The 21,922-nt window shown below is 45.9% G+C and overlaps 1 protein-coding gene across 1 annotated transcript in view; it reads right to left on the bottom strand.

Annotated features, from left to right (window-relative positions):
- Window positions 1-3,845: 3,845 nt before the first annotated feature.
- The window catches only part of LOC306981250 (collagen alpha-5(VI) chain-like), a gene marked incomplete at both ends in the record, with an annotated part of 34,266 nt that continues 16,189 nt past the window's right edge, over window positions 3,846-21,922 (bottom strand). Inside the window, 20 exon segments of the mRNA XM_079580810.1 lie at window positions 3,846-4,172; window positions 4,174-4,231; window positions 7,861-8,143; window positions 9,256-9,292; window positions 9,385-9,417; window positions 9,988-10,050; window positions 10,138-10,200; window positions 10,552-10,587; window positions 11,383-11,433; window positions 11,509-11,571; window positions 14,459-14,521; window positions 14,615-14,677; window positions 15,479-15,541; window positions 15,642-15,677; window positions 15,757-15,810; window positions 17,734-17,799; window positions 18,308-18,370; window positions 18,635-18,688; window positions 20,959-21,003; window positions 21,080-21,106. Coding sequence (XP_079436936.1) covers window positions 3,846-4,172; window positions 4,174-4,231; window positions 7,861-8,143; window positions 9,256-9,292; window positions 9,385-9,417; window positions 9,988-10,050; window positions 10,138-10,200; window positions 10,552-10,587; window positions 11,383-11,433; window positions 11,509-11,571; window positions 14,459-14,521; window positions 14,615-14,677; window positions 15,479-15,541; window positions 15,642-15,677; window positions 15,757-15,810; window positions 17,734-17,799; window positions 18,308-18,370; window positions 18,635-18,688; window positions 20,959-21,003; window positions 21,080-21,106 — 1,548 coding nt within the window.

The raw sequence follows: 21,922 nt of genomic DNA, 5'->3' as shown, positions 1-21,922 counted from the left end.
CTTATCACCTCACTGTCAGAAGACGGTTGTTGGGCATAATGGCTCTCCCTGGTGGCTGTGTATTATGACGTATGCAGATTTATTACACGTGCTCAGCGTGCTCAGCCTAATGAATGATTCTCTGGGTTTGAATGCACATTAACGTTTGCATTAGCAGCAGGAGGTTAGCTCCTGAATGAACCATGTACCATCTGCTCTAGGGATGGGTGGATCGATATCATAAATGGCTACTTCTTAGCAATGGATGCCATGTTAAAAGTATCAATACTCATTTGCATATACAAATAAGATGTGGCAGTAATGTTAAAGACAAAGGGATGATTTACTTGCTGAGCCCCCTCGTGTTCACTCTGTTGACCCATGACTGCACTCCAAAGTACGACTCAAAGCTCTTCATCAAGTTTGCAAACGACACAACAATGGTGGGCTCCATCAGCAACAGAGTCAAACTACAGGAGTGAGTGAGCAGTCTGGCCATGTGGTGCACACAGAACAATCTCTCTCTAAATGTGGAGAAGACAAAAGAGATTGTTGTGGACTTTTGAAGAGCATCCTGACCAGCTCCATCACTGTGTGGTTCTTCTACTATAGAAGTAGTCCACACAGAAGGGGTCTCACTCCCAGAAGGAACAATAGCAGACATTGAGGACAGTTACAAGTACCTCGGAATCCCACAAGCAAATGACAACCTCGAAGAGATGACAAGGAAAGCGGCTACGGCCAAATACCTCCAACGAGTAAGGCAGGTCCTAAGAAGCCAGCTTAATGGCAAGAACAAGTCCCGGGCAATAAACAGCTACGCCCTGCCAGTAATCAGATACCCTGCAGGAATAATAAGCTGGCCAAAGGATGAGATACAGACCACAGATGTTAAGACGCGAAAGCTCCTAACCATGCACGGAGGGTTCCACCCCAAATCCAGCACTCTGAGACTGTACGCTAGCCGTAAGGAAGGAGGCCGAGGACTAGTGAGTGTGAGAGCCACTGTCCAGGATGAAACATCCAAGATCCATAAGTACATCAAGGACAAGGCTCCAACAGATGACGTGCTCAGTGAATGTCTCAGACAATGGGGAACAGAAGATGAGGTGCTGGAGGTCCCGTCATGGGAGGACAAGCCCCTACACGGCATGTACCACCGAAACATAACTGAAGTGGCGGATATACAGAAATCCTACCAATGGCTAGACAGAGCAGGACTAAAGGACAGCACAGAGGCACTCATCATGGCTGCACAGGAGCAGGCCTTGAGCACCAGAGCAATAGAGGCCCAGATCTACCACACCAGACAAGACCCCAGGTGTAGACTGTGCAAAGAGGCCAATGAGACAATCCAGCACATAACTGCAGGGTGTAAGATGCTGGCAGGGAAAGCTTACATGGAACGCCATAACCAAGTGGCTGGTATAGTGTACAGGAACATCTGTGCAGAGTATGGGCTGGAAACCCCAAGGTCAAAGTGGGAAACACCTCCAAAGGTGGTAGAGAATGACCGAGCCAAGATCCTGTGGGACTTCCAGATACAGACGGACAAAATGGTAATGGCGAACCAACCGGACATTGTGGTGGTGGACAAAGAGCAGAGGAAAGCCGTTGTGGTCGACATAGCAATACCAAGCGACTTCAACATCAGGAAAAAGGAACACGAGAAACTAGAGAAATACCAGGGGCTCAGAGAAGAGGGAGGAGTGGCTCCAGCAGATCCCAGGAAATACATCAGACATCTCGGTCCAGAAAAGCGCAGTTCTAGGAACAGCAAAGATACTGCACAGAACCCTCAAGCTCCCAGGGCTCTGGTAGAGGACCCGAGCTTGGAGGAAAAAAGAGACCGCCCGCGGAGGGTGAGGAAGAGTTTTTTTTTTTTTATATATATATTTTAATTGTGGTGATCGACATACAACAAAAATGACCTCCAAAGTATTGGAATTGTATTTTTTAAAAAGTAGTGTCTCATCACTAATCGAAACTAAACTATAGACATTAGATGATATATGTGCCCCATCGTGGAATCCAGTTGGCTGATTCAGTTTCCCACAAATCGAGAAAGAAGAGTTGTTTTTTTTAATTGCTGATTTTCGCTTTTTTGCAGTATTGGTATATTTAAAAGCATGAATTCTCAGGCTGAAAAAGTCTCGTTTTATTGGAGAAAGAGCGATGATGCCCTGGCTGTAAGCATGCACAGCGCCCTGCTGACCATTACGTTTCCCGAGCCAACTCGCCTTCAGAGCGTGCTTTAAGACAGAAGGATGGCCATACATTGAAAATAACTGAGATGGACTGGATTTTAACACAATAGTGAGCAAGTTTGCTGAGCAGAAGGCACACAACGGTTACTTCAGACAGTGAGTGAAAGTTTGTTTTTTTCTGCTCGTGGCGGCTGTGCCATCGTGTCTGTTTGCTTTTTGATGAGGCCATTGTTGTGCTGTAAGCTAACGTGGTGATGTCAGTTGATTGGATTTGTTTGCCTTTTGTTTTTGGTCACAAGCTGTGTGTGCAGGTTACAGATAATATAACGTAGTCTAATGTCTAATGACCGTGTGCGTTCTTCTTTCCCTCTGGTCAAATGTGTGTGTGTTGGGATAATGTTGCTGGTTGTCATTGTGTTGCTAGTTGCTGTAGAGGTAGGCTCTATGGGAAATGGATTCATGAGACATTTATTTATATATTACCTGTTTGCAAACCTTTGTTTTTTTTTTCTTGAATGCCACATTTTTGTTGCTTTTTGCCTTTTCTCCAGAGCCGGTATGGCTTATCTAAATGAGATGTAAATGAGCCCTATTGTCACTCCGAGCAGCAGAGAGAGGTGAGAACTGCCCAAAAGGTTAGAGGCCGATTTCTCTCACCTGAACCATGCCCTCACCTGTCTGAGGGCATGGTTTGGGGTATGTGTCTCACTTGTCTAAGAGCATGTCTCACCAGTCTGAGGGCATGGTTTGAATGCGTGTCTCACCTGTTTTAGGGCGTAGTCCAGTGTCTGTCCCAAGGAGGACGAGCCTCTATGCTGAGTGACCTTCCGGAGGTGCTCCTGCACCTGGTCTTGCTTCTGGTACTTCTTGAGTCCAAACTCTAGAGTGGGCGTGGCTCCGCTCATCTGCAGCAGTGCAACACGGACACCTTTCCCAGAGGTGGGCCTCTGAGGGGTGGGGCTCAACTTCACCTGCAAGACCACACCCTGTAGCAGCTCCTGGGCTCCGAGGAACTCATCCTGAGGAACTTCCCGCGAGCCGTCCAACACCAGTGTCAGATCCAGGTCAAAGGACAGTGGGGGGAGGGGAGAGGGGATAAATGAGCAGAGCTAGGAGGGGCTGCAGGGGTCTGAGGGGGAGAAGGGAGGATGGAAGAGAGATAGGGGAGAGAGAGGAGAGGAAGAGAGAGGGGGGAGGATAGGGAAAGAGTGGAGAAGAGGGGAGAGGAGGGTAAGGAGAGAGAGGAGGAGAGAGTAAGTGTGAGGAGAGTGATGAGAGACAGAGGAACGGGAGGAGGGAGGAGAGAGAGAGGGAAGAGGTGGGAGGAGAGGGAGACAGATGAGAGGAGTGGAGGAGATAGAGAGAGGGGGAGGAGAGGGAGAGAGAGGAGAGAGAGATAGGTGGAGGTGGGGAATAGGGAACAGGGAGACAGAGGGAAGAGAGAGGAGAATAGCGAGAGAGCGAGAAGAGAGAGTAGAGAGGAGAAAGAGAGGAGAAAGAGGGGAGAGAAAAGAGAGGGGAGACATAATTCTTCACAATGTCTAAAGACTTCCAGACAAAGGAGACAAAACATGAGACAGGACTAAAACCCAAAGTAAAACAGCAGTAAACAGGAGCCGCTCGTTCTCGCAGAACTACGGTCCTGTAACCTACACAGATCTACACCACAGAGGCAATGGTTTGAGTGTGGTTCTGTTTCTGTTTTAGTGTCTGCTTCTGTTTTTGGATTGGTATCTGGTTCTGTTTCAGTGTCTGTTTCTTACCGTAGCAGACGGCGCAACTCTGGATCTTCTTCAGATCCTCGTCTTCGTTCTGCAGCAGCGTGAACATGGAGTTCCCGGAGTCATCCACTTGCAGTGCCCGCTCCACCTCGGCCGCCACCTTCAGCGACACTACGGCGGGCACCACGCCCAGCGCCCGCAGCTCCATGACGGCCGTGACCAGCAACGGCTGGTCCTGCGTCGCTCCGTTACACAGGAACACACACAACCTTTCGCACCATGGCGCCACTGCGGACGCGCTTCAGGACGTTCAGCCCCACGAACCTGGATCGGGTCAAAGCAGGACAAACTGGGTCAATGCAGGACAAACTGGGTCGAAGCATGACAAACTGGGACAAACCAGCTCAAAGTGGGATAAATTGGGTCAAAGTAGGACAAACTAACGCTACTCTCTGAATGTGTTAGCCGACAACTGTTGCTGCATCTGCTGCTTCCATCCCTTCATGTGTTCGCTGTTTCTAGCTATGCAATGTGAGAATGTAACTACTCCGGTCGGACAAAATGGCGTTGCTGAGGGTGGCTTTAACATTGATTGTTTGATTTTTTATTCCTCAAAGAAGAATACACATGGGAACTGACGACGCATGTCAACACGGCAGAAGACGACTCATTCACGCCCCCTCAAGAACCAAACCAACCTCTCCAACGCCAGCAATGTGCGTTGGAGAGACAGGCGGACGTTTTACGGAGGTGTGTGGAGACAAAACAGACGCAACAGAGATCACCAAAGAAATTAAGCTCAAAAGGTCAACAGTACCCCAAAACTGCCTCCACTTAGAAGCGAAAAGAGACTGCAATCATCAGGAAGTCGACGTCAAACAAAAACATTATCTGACTGATATCTGACCTGCTCCTACAAGAGGGTTTCAAAGATCAGTGTGAAGGGTTGGAAAATGAAATCAAGAATAATAAGGATGAAATCCAAAAATTGCAGGAAAAAATCCTCAAGATGATAATCAAAGTGATTGAGGGGGCCTTTCTGGAGATCTGGTCACGGAGCTGTGGGACGTAAAAGAGGTCAAGAAAACAGAAAAGAAGGAAATGGAGAACTATCTGAAAATGGTAACTCTATGGTAACTGTGGCCTTTCCCGAACTCTAGAATTGTATACTATTAACAGTATATTTTATTAAGCTGCCCCTTAGTGGCTGGAATGAGCATTCTGGTTATTCTTTAAAAGTTTATAACTCCGCACAGGAATTGGCAAAAGACTTACTTTTTTTATTAAACATTTTTAAACTCCGTATAGTCCCTTTAAGGCACTAACTAATGCAAAGCTCTCACTACAGAAACAACCCAGACAATAAAGTTTGGGAAAAGGCATAAAAACAATTCCAAAATGTCCTGTCCTCATTGTCCTCATGTCGTCAGTCCAAATGAAAAAAATATTATTGGAAGAGAAGAGGAATACCAATACACATATTATATATCAGTCTCAGCATACAGTGCCCTCTAGTGTGGTCATTAAAATTACCTCGCGTGACAAATAGCGAAATAGCTCCGCGCACTGCCTATACGATTACATTAGGCCTGAGCCCTGCCAGGCCGCTCAGGCCTATTGCAATAAAACCAAACCATCAATGTCAAGCCCTGAGTAAACAGCGTGGAAACTATTCAAGTACAATTCAGTCAATGCTTTTCAAACTGTTCTATTCAATATCATTATCATCATTAACCCACCCAAGAATAAAAAATATAAATAAATGGTGATAGTGACAACAATAACAACAGAATAAGATTTGTTCTCACTTAGAAACCCCTGAAGCTGATTTTGTAGATGGTGATCCCATGTTGTGGTGCATTAAAAGACGAGATTTTATGAGCCCGTTGTGAGGGGGCCTCTCAACAGATTTATAGCGCGCCTAGCCTAGTTCTCTTTTTGTAATTTTGAGCACTAGAAATTTGTTTCTGTGGGCATTAGCGCACTTGATGCGTGGGTTACGGGTTTCCCCGCGGTCCCGCAGGCAGTCCGCGGAATGGGTCGGGTCATAAAATTCTCCTTGGATCGCGGGTCGGGTTGGTGCGGGTAAAAAAATCCCTGTCCGCGCCCGTACGCGCGTCCAGCCACGACTCATTCTGTCATCTGTACAGCAGGTTATTGACGTGGCGGATGTGGCGGATTGCCATAAAAAAAGCCGCGTTTTGCTGCTTGTGATCCAGACAACACTTTTGTGGAGCTCAATGTCTACTATTTTCCACGGCATGTGCGTCGGTGTGCGAGTTATCTCTACGTCGGGTTTCGGTTGAGATCGCCGAGTTCTAAGGGCCTATAATGGTACATAGAGGTGGAGTTGTTTTGTTTTTGAGGACATTTTGGGTCATACATATACCCAGTGATTGGTGTGTAGATAATGTCCATTATCGACATCACTATGGCCCAACAAACACATAACATGACATGACAGTGGGGAGCTTTAGGGGGTATGGCGTATCTAAATGAGATGTAAATGAGCCCTATGGGCTATATGCACAGTGACCCCACGTGATTTCCGCCTGGACAGTCAGCCAGAGGCTGTCCTTCCTGTCTGTCATCTCTTCCCATTAAAAATTAGCAGGTCCCACAGAAATGAAGCAATAGCTTAAGATTTGGTAAAGGACAGCGAGTAAAAGTTCGGATGTGGCTGGAGCAGGTTAGAAAATATTACGTGAGACGTAACGACTTCACTGGAGGAAACCTCCGTGTTCATAACGGTGGATGTTTTTGTCTTGAAGCTAACGCGGCTAACACAATAAAAAATAAAACTAGCGCAAAGTTTAGAACGAGCCTGCGCAAAAAAGAATCGTCCTGTTAGTAGTTTAAATAATATTTACTTGTTTACATGTTATATTATCATTTTTCAACACTAGCCTTTAGCTCTAAGATAAAAGCTCCTACCGTACGACAGCTGGCGTTTCCTTTGGGTGCTGGATTCACAGCGAACATGATGTTTGTAATACGTTGCTGTGACTGTCCATCAGTAACTCGTTGTCCTTAACCAGATCCTGAGCTATCGCTATTTTTGTGTGGGAACCTGCTAATTGTGAACGTAAACGACCAGCGACAGGAAGTGCTGCGTCTGGCTGACTGTCCAGGAAGACGTCACGTGGGGAAACTGTGCATATAGCCTATTGTTGTTCTCAACAGCAGAGAGAGGTGAGAACTGCCCAAAACTTCAGAGGGGTTTTTTCTGCCCTTTCGGCTTTCTGGAGCTGTTAAATTCAAATCGCCGCTACGTCTCCAAATATGATCAGATTTCCATGAGTTACACATTGTTGAAAAGCTTGGAGACTACACTTTCAAAATCTGTGAAAAGCTCAAAATGCCCAAAACCGACATGTGTCCCTGACTCCTGTGACTGGTCACTCATAGACTGAGACTGAGACTAGTCTGGTGACCCTGTCGTAGAAAAGCTACTGCTTAAGGCGGGACTAATGTGGGACAACCGAAGCGCAGAGCAGCCAATGAGAACATAGCGGATGTGACGACAGAAACAGCGACAAGAAAGTTGTCGTCATTGGGACATTAACAATGGTGCTCCTGCCACACGGAGTTCAGTAAATGACTTCTGTCGTTTATGTCAGAAAAACTTGAGAATACAAGCATACCGAAGCACTACATGAAGTGGTTGCTTGTGTTGAAAAACTACAAAACAAAGGCGCAACAACGTGACACCCGTTCAGGGAGCTGCTCTGATTGGTCGGTAGGCTCCATATTGCTGCGTCACTTCCTTTGAAAGTGCGCAATGGAGTGTTGCCAGACCCTCTTCTGTAAAGAAGCGGAGTCTGGTTGGCGAGTCTAGGTCACTCATGCCCGGCTCTCTCGTACCTCATGCCCCGCCCTCTCGTACCTCACGCCCCACTCGTCCATCCCTCATGCCCCGCTCTCCCGTAACCACATGCCCCGCCCTCTCGTACCTCATGGTGCTGCCCAGGTGCCTCTGGCTGTACGTGCTCTCCAGTGAGATGTTCCTGACGGCGTCCAGGAGCTGGGCCTTGCGCTTGTAGTCGTTGAAGCGGATCAGGTACTTGGTGCGGTCGCTGTAGCTGACCACTGAGACCCGGGCGCCGCGGGGACAGTTGGAGTCTGTGATGGACAGCGCTGCCGACCGCTGCCTCTCAAACGCCATGGGAGTCACGTCCTCCGACATGTCCAACGCCAGCACCAGCTCTGTGGGCACCGCCGGGCACTCCACAGGGTCTGTGGTGAGAGGAGAACTGGGTCAGATGTGCGTCTGTACTGGGCAGTTTGGCTTTAATAAAGTGTGGGTCAGATGTGCGTCTGTACTGGGCAGTTCGGCTTTAATAAAGTGTGGGTCAGATGTGCGTCTGTACTGGGCAGTTCTGCTTTAGTAAAGTGTGGGTCAGATGTGCGTCTGTACTGGGCAGTTCTGCTTTAGTAAAGTGTGGGTCAGATGTGCGTGTGTACTGGGCAGTTCCGCTTTAGTAAAGTGTGGGACAGATGTGCGTCTGTACTGGGCAGTTCTGCTTTAGTAAAGTGTGGGTCAGATGTGCGTCTGTACTGGGCAGTTCCACTTTAGTAAAGCGTGGGACAGATGTGCGTCTGTACTGGGCAGTTCCGCTTTAGTAAAGCGTGGGACAGATGTGCGTCTGTACTGGGCAGTTCTGCTTTAGTGAAGTGTGGGTCAGATGTGCGTCTGTCCCGGGCAGTTCCGCTTTAGTAAAGCGTGGGTCAGATGTGCGTCTGTACTGGGCAGTTCCGCTTTAGTAAAGTGTGGGTCAGATATGCGTCTGTACTGGGCAGTTCCGCTTTAGTGAAGTGTGGGTCAGATGTGCGTCTGTACTGGGCAGTTCTGCTTTAGTAAAGTGTGGGTCAGATGTGCGTCTGTAATGGGCAGTTCTGCTTTAGTAAAGTGTGGGTCAGATGTGCGTCTGTAATGGGCAGTTCTGCTTTAGTAAAGTGTGGGTCAGATGTGCGTCTGTCCCGGGCAGTTCTGCTTTAGTAAAGTGTGGGTCAGATGTGCGTCTGTCCCGGGCAGTTCTTCAGTGAGTGACATGTGGGAGGTTCAGTCGAGACGTACCGAGGGAACAGGCTGTAAACACAAGAACAAAACCCAAATGGAGGTCAGTGCTAAGAGAAATATCTTCAACATCTCAAACATAGAGCCGTGCATGGATCGTGTCTAGCAAATATAAAAAGTTTGGAAGATACAAAATGTGGAAAACACAGAAATAATTTAAATGCAGAAAAAGTGTAAGATTTGGGGAAAAATAGGGACAAACTGAGGGAAATTGGGATAATGGGGCAACAAATAGGGAAATCTCCATCGTCCGTCCGCGGCTCAGACTCACCGCAGTTGTTGCGGATGTAGCGCACCAGCTCACACTCCTGCACAGAGGCACAGTCATAATTAGAGATCGCTAGAATAATAAAGTGTTAGAATAATAAAGTCATTAGCACGGTCTATGGGAGAGACTCACGTTCATACGCTCTCCGGCTGCACTTGGAGGACCCTGAACACATCACAAACAGGGGGCATTAGAGAGGGCGGGAAAATCTGACTCACGCACACAAACAAACAGAGCACCCCTGCAGGTCAGGAGCAGCACTGCACATGCACAGTCGTCTGGACTAGGTTGTTTGGAGGACACTTCACTTTGATGGTAAATGCTTTTCCTCCTTTATCAGGCCCAAAGCGTTTTACATCAAGAAACAAACTCACCCTCGCGCTCTCATTCACACTCCGGTGTATGCAGACACTGGAGGCAAGATGGGTGAATCCGCTCTACCACCTGCACCACTGTGAATCTTCAGAAGCTTCTTCTCGCTCCTGGCAATCAGTGTCAGACTAATGTTTATATACAGTGCCTCTCAAAAGTACTATGGTTGTAAATATGACAAAATGTGCAAAAGTTCAAAGGTGTATTAGTACTTTCAAGAGGCACTGCACACTCCCCTTCCTGAGGGGTGGAGTCAGAGCTGATATAGCCCCGCCCCCTCCACTGTCTGACCGCACAAGTGAGAGGAAGCTTCTGAAGGTCAGTCCAGTCTGTGGAAAACCCCTAGACGACAGAGAGCCTCACCTTGTGTCCAGTGTATCCCGGTTCTCCAGGAACTCCAGGTCTGCCCTGAGAACCCGCGTTTCCCTGTGGACCGAGAGAGACCAGAGTGAGACTGGGTCTAAATCGGATATCAACCAGGTCTAAACCAGGTCTGACCCGGGTGTGACTCACCCCTCGGCCGTGGTTTCCTCTGCGTCCCGGGAGCCCCTTTGGCCCCTTCAGACCACCCTCTCCCTAAACGACACAAACACCTTTCATCAGGATTCAACTCAAACAAACAAACACCAGCAAAATAAACGATAAATCCGTCGCCGTCACAAAAACTACTTGAGTAAAGTCCAGGTCATCAGACTCTACTGTACATTTACTCTGGGCTCCTCCTCCGCTTGGCCCTGGGCTCCTCCTTCGTGCGGCTCCTGGAGTTTAATCAATGAAATTGAAACAGTTGCTCTGTTTATTCTTCCTCAGAATCCGCCATTAGACCGGCCCCGTGTTCTCTCCCAAATATTTATTTAACAACACTCTCCAACCACCTCTTTTCTCACAGAAAAAGTAAAACGTGGAAGACTTTGATCCTGAACTCACCATGAGGCCGGGGTGTCCGGGGAAGCCCTGGTCGCCCTGAGACAGAGACACGAGTGTTACTTTGAACATGTGCAGGATGTACTGCAGTACAGACTCCAGTACAGACTGTAGGACTGTACTGCACTACAGACAGAGTACTGAGGACAGAGGCTCCAGTATCTACTGCAGTACAGGACTGTAGTACTGAGGACAGACATACTGCAGTACAGGCTGAGGACAAAGGCTGTAGTACATCCTGTAGTACTGGGGACAGACATACTGCAGTACAGGCTGAGGACAAAGGCTGTAGTACATCCTGTAGTACTGAGGACAGACATACTGCAGTACAGGCTGAGGACAAAGGCTATAGTACATCCTGTAGTACTGAAGACAAACATACAGCAGTACAGGCTGAGGACAAAGGCTATAGTACATCCTGTAGTACTGAGGAGAGACATACTGTAGTACAGGCTGAGGACAAAGGCTGTAGTACATCCTGTAGTACTGAGGACAGACATACTGTAGTACAGGCTGAGGACAAAGGCTGTAGTACATCCTGTAGTACTGAGGACAGACATACTGTAGTACAGGCTGAGGACAAAGGCTGTAGTACATCCTGTAGTACTGAGGACAGACATACTGCAGTACAGGCTGAGAACAAAGGCTATAGTACATCCTGTAGTACTGAGGACAGACATACTGTAGTACAGGCTGAGGACAAAGGCTGTCGTACATCCTGTAGTACTGAGGACAGACATACTGCAGTACAGGCTGAGAACAAAGGCTGTAGTACACCCTGTAGTACTGAGGACAGACATACTGCCGTACAGGCTGAGGACAAAAGCCTTGTACCTTCTTGCCCTTGGGTCCCGGGGTCCCGTACCCATTTCGTCCGTCCTGACCCTGTAACAGACACAGACTCCGAAGGCGTTGTAGTTATGTGTAAATTAAAGACTCTGACCCTCATGGGGGACTCACCGGCTGCCCTTGTGGGCCCTGACCTCCAGGGACGCCCTGCACTCCTGGCTCTCCGGGCTGACCCTGCACACAGAGGGTCAGAGACAGTGAGGAGAGCTTCTCATAACAGGATTATCCTGTAAACCTCCAGCAGAGACGGCAGAAGCTGTCTCTGCTAGAAATAAAATCAACATTTAAGACACTTTTGTAAATAATCAAATCTAACAGAATGAGTTTATCTGAAGCCGTTTTAGATCCTAAACTTTGGATGTCACTGCTTTGAAACATCATTAGGACAAGATGCAATATGGAGCAGTTTTTAACTATGAAAGCGAACCGTGATTGACCAAAAGCACCACAAATTCCAATGAGGCCTCCTCCAGTGGGGTCATCCAAGTTCTTCTACGTTTTTTTTTTTTTTTTTACCCCAAATTGTATAAAAGTCAACATGGGGTCCTCGGCCGGGTCCAGGAGGGGACCCAAGATTTCTATATGGGTTCTCCTCTTGTAATACTTGCATTTGGACTCACAATGGCGCCAGACTATAAGTGATTTGTCTCATGTATGTGCCTTGTTACTATTGCTACTTAGCAATTTCCTTTTGAGCTTTGAGTAACTATGTAGGAACAGGAAAATGATGATGTTATCAATATGTTTTTGAACTAGGGGGTGGGGTTAAATAAGTTTAACTTCTCACTCCTTTTTGGACATGTGCATTTGTATTTGGCTTTTCAAGGGAACTGACAAGTTTGCTTTGTCTTTTTGATTTGTAACAGCCTTTACGTTTAAAATTTTGTAAAGGTGTTGTGTTGCTCACATGTTCAAAATAAAATAACGAACGAACTCTAAAGGGCTCCATTCTTTCCCTTTAGGGGACCTTCTTTCCATATGGTGCCATATTAATATTGTTTTGATATTTGGGGAGTGGTTTCTGTGGGTCATTTCAAGGTCACCCGAAAAAACCTACTTTTTCAACATAGAAAGTCTCCCAAATGTAATCAGGAGGCCGGAATGGCCTCTTTGGTTTGACTTTAAAGAGAAGCCAAGGTCACACGCACCCACGACGGGACACGCCCATAAACTGAACCCTCGGTAACTTTTAAATTATCAAAACAAAAGCACATGATAAATTTCATAAAGGACACCTTTCCCAAAAAGCGTGAGCAGTCTCTGACCCGTTTTAACCCCTTGGACTTTGGGCTTTGACTGTTTCCCTTAGATCAGTCACCCGTCACACACTTCTGATGAACATATGGGGCCAGATCTTGTAGCGGCGCACGGGGCGGCGCAGGCTCTTGGCGAACTATTTTCCGAGTGGCGGCGCTATATGTGCCATTCACCTCCGCCACCTGTGAGGGGGCGTCACAAGAGGAGGCACTGATGGAAACACGGCTGACATTCACTTCCTCATTTACATTGCGCTGTCTTGCGTTCTTTCTTAAGCCTTAGGCTCTCACAGGTCAAACTAAAAACTTTATTTACCCCATCGTGAGCTAAACCATGTTCACGTCTCCAGAGAAAAAGAGCTACAGCGTGCGCTGTGGCGCGGATCGGCCGCGCTCGGCGTGAACGCGAAGCAAAACAAAAGCACATGTTCACCCCCCACTCCCACACAACCACTCTCCAGGACGCGGAGTCGATCTGGTTGGAGGAAAATGTCTGTGTCTCCACCCATGTAAATGCGCTAAGCCTGGAGTGGCAAGATCACAAAGTGCGCTCCGACTGAGCGCAAAATGTCACGCTATCGTCTCTGTTTTGATGCACAAGATCGGGCCCATGGTATTTTCAACCCTGTAGTTTAAGCCAATTCTGAAAGATCAAGAAAAATACACTACTATGAACAGTTAGTGGAGGATGGGTAAACTGTGAGGATCTTTGAACCATGGCAAGTGTGTCGATTGACTTTTTTTTTTTACATAGCAGAGTCTTATCAATCTGTTTGGGGCATGTTACTGGTCAGTTTTGACGGGAAAAGGGCCCATTATCTGTGGGATACTTTATTTGCTTTTTAAGATTGTGAGGAAATTTGGGGTATGGAGTGTCCCTCGCTTTTCAAGTGGCAATTATGGGTTTGGATTGGTCCAGTCAAAGTTTATATCAGTTACTTCCATAAAGGCGGCCGTTCATTATAACAACATGTCCCTGATGGAAGTAAGTGTCAAACAGGACTTCCAGAAGGGCTCTTTTCTAAACCCTTAAGTTCCATTAGTCACTTTTTTTTTTATTGTAGATGAATATGTTTTTCAAACTTGTCTCCACATAATGATGTTAATCTTCTTCAGTTCTGCACAAAACATTTGGCCTGAATTTGAATTTTAAAACACCCTTGGGTATGTCAAAGATGAGTAACAACTTTGACTTTGATTTGAGTTTTAATGTTTTCTCCCTAATGTCACATTAGTCATTGACCTCCATTATAAACTCACTTTTCCATCGCTCTGCGTCTCACTTTTAAAATCATGCATTCAACATTATCTGTGTTTCTTCTGATCAGAGGAGGAAACATTTGTGATTTTTATTGTTCAAACTGAAATTCGAGCATTTACCCTGAAAATGCATTTCCAGTGTATTTCTATAGGAAGAACATAATATCACAGTGAGACTTTTTCTGTGGAGCTATGAGGCTCATGGGTGATATGCTTATGTGGGGCTTTGGGGGAGGTCTGTGGGGAGGTGCTGGGGGTATGTGAGCTGGGGGTGGTTTTCCATGTTGAGGGGAGTCGTCAGGTGTAAACAAGTTTACAAATATTAAAGTCATATTACAGTTTACAAATTGACTGGGGGATGTGTGTGTGTCTATTATAGAGGGCTGCTGATTACAAACACCCCCCAGACCCCCCAAACACACTTGCACTTGGCCCCAGACCAGTAATTCCCTCACATTCCCACACCCCGCCCCAGGCCAGTCTATCCCTCACACACCTACTCCTCGCCCCAGGCTAGTATATCCCCAACACAGCATGACAGTTACCTTCTGTCCATTGGCGCCTCGTCTCCCGCTCAGACCTGGACCTCCGGCTTCCCCTAGTCCTCCCTGAAACACGAGATTATGTCACTTATTCACAGTATAATAAAAATAAAAATGTGAGAAGAAGAAGCAGGAGAAGTAGAAGGATGGAGGTCTCACCTGAGCTCCAGGTAAACCGGGGGGTCCCTGGGGGCCCTTTTCGCCCTGCTCGCCTCGGGGCCCCTGCACACACACACAGATACAGTTACTGTGACAAGAGCAGACACTTCACCGAGTTCTAGTCTGTGACTCTGTTTCTGATTTAGACCAACGCATGGGCGGGGGGGCTTTTATCGTAAACAGCCTATTGTTTCCTATTGTGGTAACTACGGTAACAGGACTTGCTTTATGGTTAATGTCCCTGTAGCAGCTGGACCTATCCACATAAAACAAGAACTGTCCTGAGTCAGCTGTATCTCTCTCAGCACTGATGAACTAAGGTCACATAACTGTCTCATAAAGGCGTCCAAAAGCAGAGTAGGTATTCAGAAAACTTTTGTGAATAAAGATAAAGGAGAACATTTAGATGATTCTTTACAAAACTGCTACGACTCATTCATGCGACGCATTCCAGCTCCACGAGCCCTCTCTTCCCACTAACGTGCACATCCAACGTGCTTCTTCAACTCGTCACTGGGACCAACCCAACCAGGCCATGTTTCCCTGTGCCTGCTTGCCCATCTTGCTGTGTCCCCTCCCATTCCCTCCCCCACCACCCTATGCATTCCACATGTTTACACCCATTTCTCCTGCTCAAGCATTCGCCTTTGGTTTACTTTACTATGGATGTTCATTCCATTTTGGCTCCTTCATTTATGCTATGCAAACTCATGTATCTCTGCTCCTACTAGTTCATGTGAGCTCACCTCCTGCTAGTCCATGCTATCTCAACTCCTGTTAGCTGATATTATCTCAGCTCCTGCTAGCTCATGTTATTCACCTCTTAGTGGTCCTTGCTAGTGAAAGAATAGACGTGAGTGTTACCTGAGGTCCGGAGGCTCCAGGCGTACCCCGGGGTCCGGCATCTCCCGGCGCTCCGGCCGCGCCCTGTGACACGAACACAACCAATCAGCTGCAGTGTATGAATGTGATGTCACTGCTGCAGTGCATGAATGTGATGTCAGTGTCTTGTGTTGCTTGGTATGACCTTTATTCCGGGAGGTCCTCGTCTTCCGTCCGCGCCCTGAAACACAAACATCAGTCACTTCAGCCCAAACCCCCGCAGCAACGCCTTCTGTCCACAGGGGGCAGTACTCACTCACCGGGTTCCCCACCGTCCCGCTCGCCCCCGGGCGGCCGTCAGCTCCGGGACTGCCCTGCACGGAGAACGCTGGGATTAAACTTGATCACAGAGAACGCTGGGATTAAACTCGATCACAGAGAACGCTGGGATTAAACGCCATCACAGAGAACGCTGGGATTAAACGCCGTGACAGAGAACGCTCAGATTAAACGCCGTGACAGAGAACGCTGGGATTAAACACCATCACAGAGAACGCTGGGATTAAACGCCGTCACAGCGAACGCTGGGATTAAACGCCGTCACAGCGAACGCTGGGATTAAACGCCGTCACAGAGAACGCTGGGATTAAACGCCGTCACAGAGAACGCTGGGATTAAACGCCGTCACAGAGAACGCTGGGATTAAACGCCGTCACAGAGAACGCTGGGATTAAACGCCGTCACAGAGAACGCTGGGATTAAACGCCGTCACAGAGAACGCTGGGATTAAACGCCGTCACAGAGAACGCTGGGATTAAACGCCATGCCAGAGAACGCTGGGATTAAACGCACAAAATACACTGCTCACAAATAAACTGCTTCAAACTAATATAATATAATATAATAGCTCATAAATACATAATATGCTTTTACTTGGTCTCAACATTAGTCCAGTTCTCCAGAGCAGGTAGTTCTCTCCCTTTTCCTGCCAAAATATAGTCGACCTATTGTCCGTCTCCACAGCGAGCTGCCAGGTCCTATATAACAGTCCATTGTTGTGCACTCGGTCACTCCCTGCTCCAAAGTGCTCATTCATTTCAACCCACTGCAGCTGCTGCCTTCCCATTTTTCCAATAAACCCGGGCAGTGCCTAAACCGTTAGCCGCAACCCTGTCATCAAGAGTCCAAATCAGTAAATATGTTTGATGTCTCTGACCGACAGGAGCGCGAGGCCAACGATAATCCACATACTCCACACATCCATCGCACACAAGGCTGTGAGAGTCCAGTCAAAGCTGACGACCTCCTCCATGGCGTCACTTTGTAGAAGAAACCTGATCAAGTGTGCAGAGAGACCAGTCATCAATACCACAGTGAAGGAGTTCAGGAAGACAGAGACAGCAAGCAGGGGATAGAGACGAAACATTCATCCTGGGTTAGTGTCGGGTACTCACTATAATCCTGGGTTAGTGTCGGGTACTCACTATAATCCTGGGTTAGTGTCGGGTACTCACTATAATCCTGGGTTAGTCGTGTACTCACTAAGTTAGTCGGGTACTCGCTATAATCCTGGGTTAGTTGTGTACTCGTTACAATCCTGGGTTTGTGTCGGGTACTCGTTACAATCCTGGGGTAGTGTCGGGTACTCGTTACAATCCTGGGGTAGTGTCGGGTACTCGCTCTAATCCTAGGTTAGTCAGGTACTAGCGATAATCCTGGGTTAGTGTCGGGTACTCACTATAATCCTGTGTTAGTGTGTAGGACTCACTATAATCCTCTGTTAGGTACTCACTATGATCCTCTGTTAGGTACTCACTATGATCCTCTGTTAGGTACTCACTATGATCCTCTGTTAGGTACTCACTATGATCCTCTGTTAGGTACTCACTATGATCCTCTGTTAGGTACTCACTATGATCCTGTGTTAGGTACTCACTATGATCCTCTGTTAGGTACTCACTATGATCCTGTGTTAGGTACTCACTATGATCCTGTGTTAGGTACTCACTATGATCCTGCGTGAGTCCAAACGTTTCCAAAATGTTCCTAAATGTTCAACTTTTTGTCTTGTTTTTTTAAAAAGAAAAAAGAAACAATTCAAATATTTATGTCAAAAAAGGTAAAAAAAAAACAAGAATAATTTCAAACATTTTCCATTTTTTTTCAAAATGTTTCCAAAAAATGTGTCAAAACTTACAAAAGTTTTCCAAAAAAATTCAGAATGTTCCAAAAAATGTAAACATTTCTTTACAATAATTGTACAACTTTTCAAAAAAATAAATAAAACTGGTACTCACGGGTGCTCCTGGATTCCCGTAGTCTCCTTTAGGTCCTGGGCTGGTGTTGTCAGTTCCTGATTCTCCCTGGAACAGAGCAGGAGGTCACAGGAGTTCACAAGAGGTCACAGGAGTTCACAGGAGTTCACAGAAGGTTACAGGAGGTTACAGGAGGTCACAGGAGGTCACAGGAGGTCACACAGAAGGTCACAGGAGTTCACAGGAGGTCACAGGAGTTCACAGGTCACAGAGGGTCACAAAGAAGGTCACAGGAGGTCACAGGTCACAGAGGGTCAGAGGAGTTCACAGGAGGTCACAAAGAAGGTCACAGGAGTTCACAGGAGGTCACAAAAGGTCACATGAGGTCACATGAGGTCATCGTGGCTGTAATCTTAATCTCAGTTACTGCATGTGTACAGAATATAATCCTTGTTGTTTTGTTCTTTGTACTGTTGTGAAATGACAATCTTGATTGTACTGATTAGGGGGGTGGGCGCTCTTTCCTACGGCCCACTCCTCTTGAGCAGAATGTTTTACTGCTCGAATAAACACATTTACTAAACTAAAAGAGCTGTAGTTAAAGGGCCGTACTTACCGGGTCACCGCGCAGTCCCCTCTGACCCCTTGAGCCCGGCCCTCCTCTCAGTCCCGGGATTCCCTGCAGGACATCAGAGCTCACACAGAATTCCTCAGCTTCATCGTTCACACAAACTTTATTATTATTCCTGAAATAGCTCATAACTTAAATGAGCTATTTCAGCCAATATAATTGAGTGGAAGACGCCTGAGCTCCCGCTATGGACCGGCCGCCACTGGTAGTAGTAGTAGTAGTAGTAGTAATAGCAGTAGATGTAGTAGCAATAGCAGTAGTTGTAGTAGTAACAGCAGTAGTAAAAGCAAGAGCAGTAGCAGTAGTACTTACAGGGGTTCCGGGGCGACCTGGAGCTCCTTTGTGCCCGTCTTGTCCCACCAGGCCCTGACACCATAAAGTACATGATTTAAGTATATGCATGTACATATAAGCATTAGGGCTGGGACAATACGCGTTTGTCCGATACTTCTGCAATACAGTAATTATGATAAGTATTATGTTTGCCTTAAAATGTATAAAAAGACACGTCCGAAATCTATCAACAAAATGCCATTTCACATTTGTTTTTTGCCTTTAAAAGATTAAGTTGTGTTTTTTACTTGAGAGCAGAGGTGTGTAAAAATATTTAACCGAGTAATGAGGAACGTTGCTTTTAAATAATTTTACTCGAGTAGAAGTACAAAAAGTACTGGGGGAAAATTAAGTAACAAAATTGTGAAAATGATTGTGAAAATGATTATTCGCTTAAAAATGTACTCACAATGGTTGAAATTATTATTTTAACTGAAGTAAGAAACGGGTAGTTAATTTTAATATTACTGAAGTAAAAGTACTGAATGAAAATAGTACTTGCAAAAGTACAAAAAGAGACTCAAGTGCAAATGTACTTGAGTAAATGTAACTACCCACGAGTACTACCCACCCCTGCGTGTGAGACAGGTCTGTTTAGTCATTTCACTTTAAAAATAAAATGTTTTTGAAATAATGGTGTTTTCTGGTTGTGACACAGGTCAAATAAACCTGTCAGAACTACTGACCCCCCACACCAACACCCTTGGGCCACCCAGGACAAGGCTGAGCACAATGGGGGACAGGTATTTTCAGTCTGCGGCTCCTCGGCTGTGGAGTGCCCTGCCCAAACACCTGAGGGCGCCACAGACACTCAAGAGGCACCTGAAGACATGACTTAGAAAGGCCTTTTCTCTGGGTCCTTAAAGGATCTATATCATGCTATTTTAGCCATTCCAAAGTTAAGTATAGGCATGTATATGATATATTGTACCTCTACCACTATGGAGCACTCATTTTTGTGATAAATATAAGTGTTTTCTGTAGGTATCTTTCAAACCCGGAAGACACAACGCTTCGATTCAGTTAACTCCGCCCCCTCTCTCCGCACATACAACTTTACCGTAATATAAATAAACAATAAGTGAAGTTACTTCACGATGCTGTTATACAGAGTTGACATCTGCAACACAGCTTCATAAATGGCTAACATACACAAGCTAATATGCTAACACACTTGGATTGCGCTTGGATTGACTCACCCCCTGCTCCATCGCTGTTTACATTATGGGACTTGCGTTGGTTATAAAAGTTAATCCACTTTGGTTCTGGCGAAGGTTCACCAAACATCCATCAGAGACAGTCACAGAAAAACAATATTTTGGCTGATAGTCACTGAATCCCAGAGAAAAAAACAGCTGAGTGGCCTCTTCCTGAAAAAGGTTGAATAAACTCCTTGTCCTCGTAGCCAAACGCGTTTCTTTTTCTCCGTGACATTATCGTTAAGTAGGATGAAGAACAGGTGTGTCCAGAGTAGGTAACGAGCTCCATCTTCACAGCTGCAGCGCAAACATGACGTCTGTTCAGACGCTCAGGGGTGTGTTAGTTTTGGCCTCAGCTGACCTGGAAGCACCTCGGGCACATCCTTTATTTTTTTTAATTTTTTTTATTTTTTATTTTTCTCTTTGTTTCTCTCTTACGACAGAAATAATGAAAACGCTGTTTTACATATTAAAATCAGGCCGCAAGCATAGAATTAAGACATTACATTACAGACGTCGAGCACTTCCGTTCCGCTGTTACGACACAACTGAACACTCAGTCGTTCACCAGGAGAGGGAGGAGCAGCTGCTCAGAGAGCAGGATTCAGGAGGATTACTGAGAGCTGCGTGAATGAAGCCACAAAACACTCTGGGGGTGTTTTTGATAAGGAAATAGCCTAACAACATGGCTAAAAGCTCCAAAAAGTCGATTTTGCATGATATAGGACCTTTAAACTGTGTTTATGTTGATTTTATGCTTTGTTTTAAACTCTGGAGCACTTTGGGATTTTGTGTAAAAATATACATATACATATTATTTTTTATTATTTTTATTTTTATTTCCCTTTCTGTAATAAAATCAGGCACACATTTGAAGCATCACTGGGTTGAGAGTTTTTAAATCACAGTTGAAGACACATCTTTTCATGTGTAGCCACTGACTTGACTGCTGTTTTTATACACATTTGTGTTTTTATTTATTGATGTCAAATGTGATTCTTGTTTTTATACTGGTAAGCGCCCGGGGCACCTTCTGGCTGTTGTAAGGTGCTACACAAACAGCATTTGATTTGATTAATTGAAAAATGATTTCTGGTGTGCTACCTGTTCTCCATCGACCCCATCCAGCCCGTCCTCTCCATCCTCGCCCTGAAACATCACAGTTTTTTCTTTAAGTTCACCTTGTTCTTAAAGATGATCATTTCTGTAACTGACAGTGACTCACCTGGTCTCCTCTCTGGCCGTGGGTTCCCTGCAGACAGACAGTGTTAATCACAGGATGTCACTGCCAGATCTACGTCATTAAGCTACGTCTGCATCATAAACTAGGCCACAGGTTTCTCCAGGCAGAAGCAAGACAATATACTGCTTTTTAATGCTTCAATACTATATTATAATGCTCCAAATGTATTAAAACAATGCAAAGAATTGAATATCTTCGGATTTGCAAACATTTCATTGATCAGAGAAACAGGAATTAGACAAAACAGGAAACTTTAGAGCACAAAAATTGTGTCAATTTCAGCCAAAACTGCAGCCGAGCATGTTTTAGGCCATTATTTTGTTAAGCGATGTCATCATTTTCCAGTAGATTTCAATTTAATGCCAATGCACAATTCATTGATATTGACATTCTCATCAATTCTCATCGTGCTTGTCTGTTAGTCAGGTGCTGCTAGCTGTATGCAGCCTATTGCTGCGTTCTACTGCGTTGATCTCGGAGGTCAGAATTTCCGAGCTCCGATGTCTCAATTAAAGGTTTAAAGGAAAATATGAAACTGCCATAGCTGTGTGTTTGATAAAACATTTGAAGTGCCTTAGTAGTTTACTACATGGTCAAACCCTGCATAGACTAGAGGGCCATTTTTAGGACCCATCTTTGTGAAGCTATAACTCTGAGACCCTTTATCAGATCAACATCCTGCCTCTACTGCAACAAGGTAATATCCTAATAAACTCAAATCTACAACATGAAGATGATCACTCAATACACTTCAAAAAAGAAATAGCAGCCTATATATCCAAACTGTACAATCTGGAACATTGTTGATGATTGTATCTGGAACTA

Source organism: Gobius niger (assembly GCF_951799975.1).
Source record: "Gobius niger genome assembly, chromosome: 22".
In the NCBI taxonomy this organism is placed as follows: domain Eukaryota; kingdom Metazoa; phylum Chordata; class Actinopteri; order Gobiiformes; family Gobiidae; genus Gobius; species Gobius niger.
Note: the sequence above shows the minus strand (reverse complement) of the source record. Positions and strands in the feature narration are given on the sequence as shown.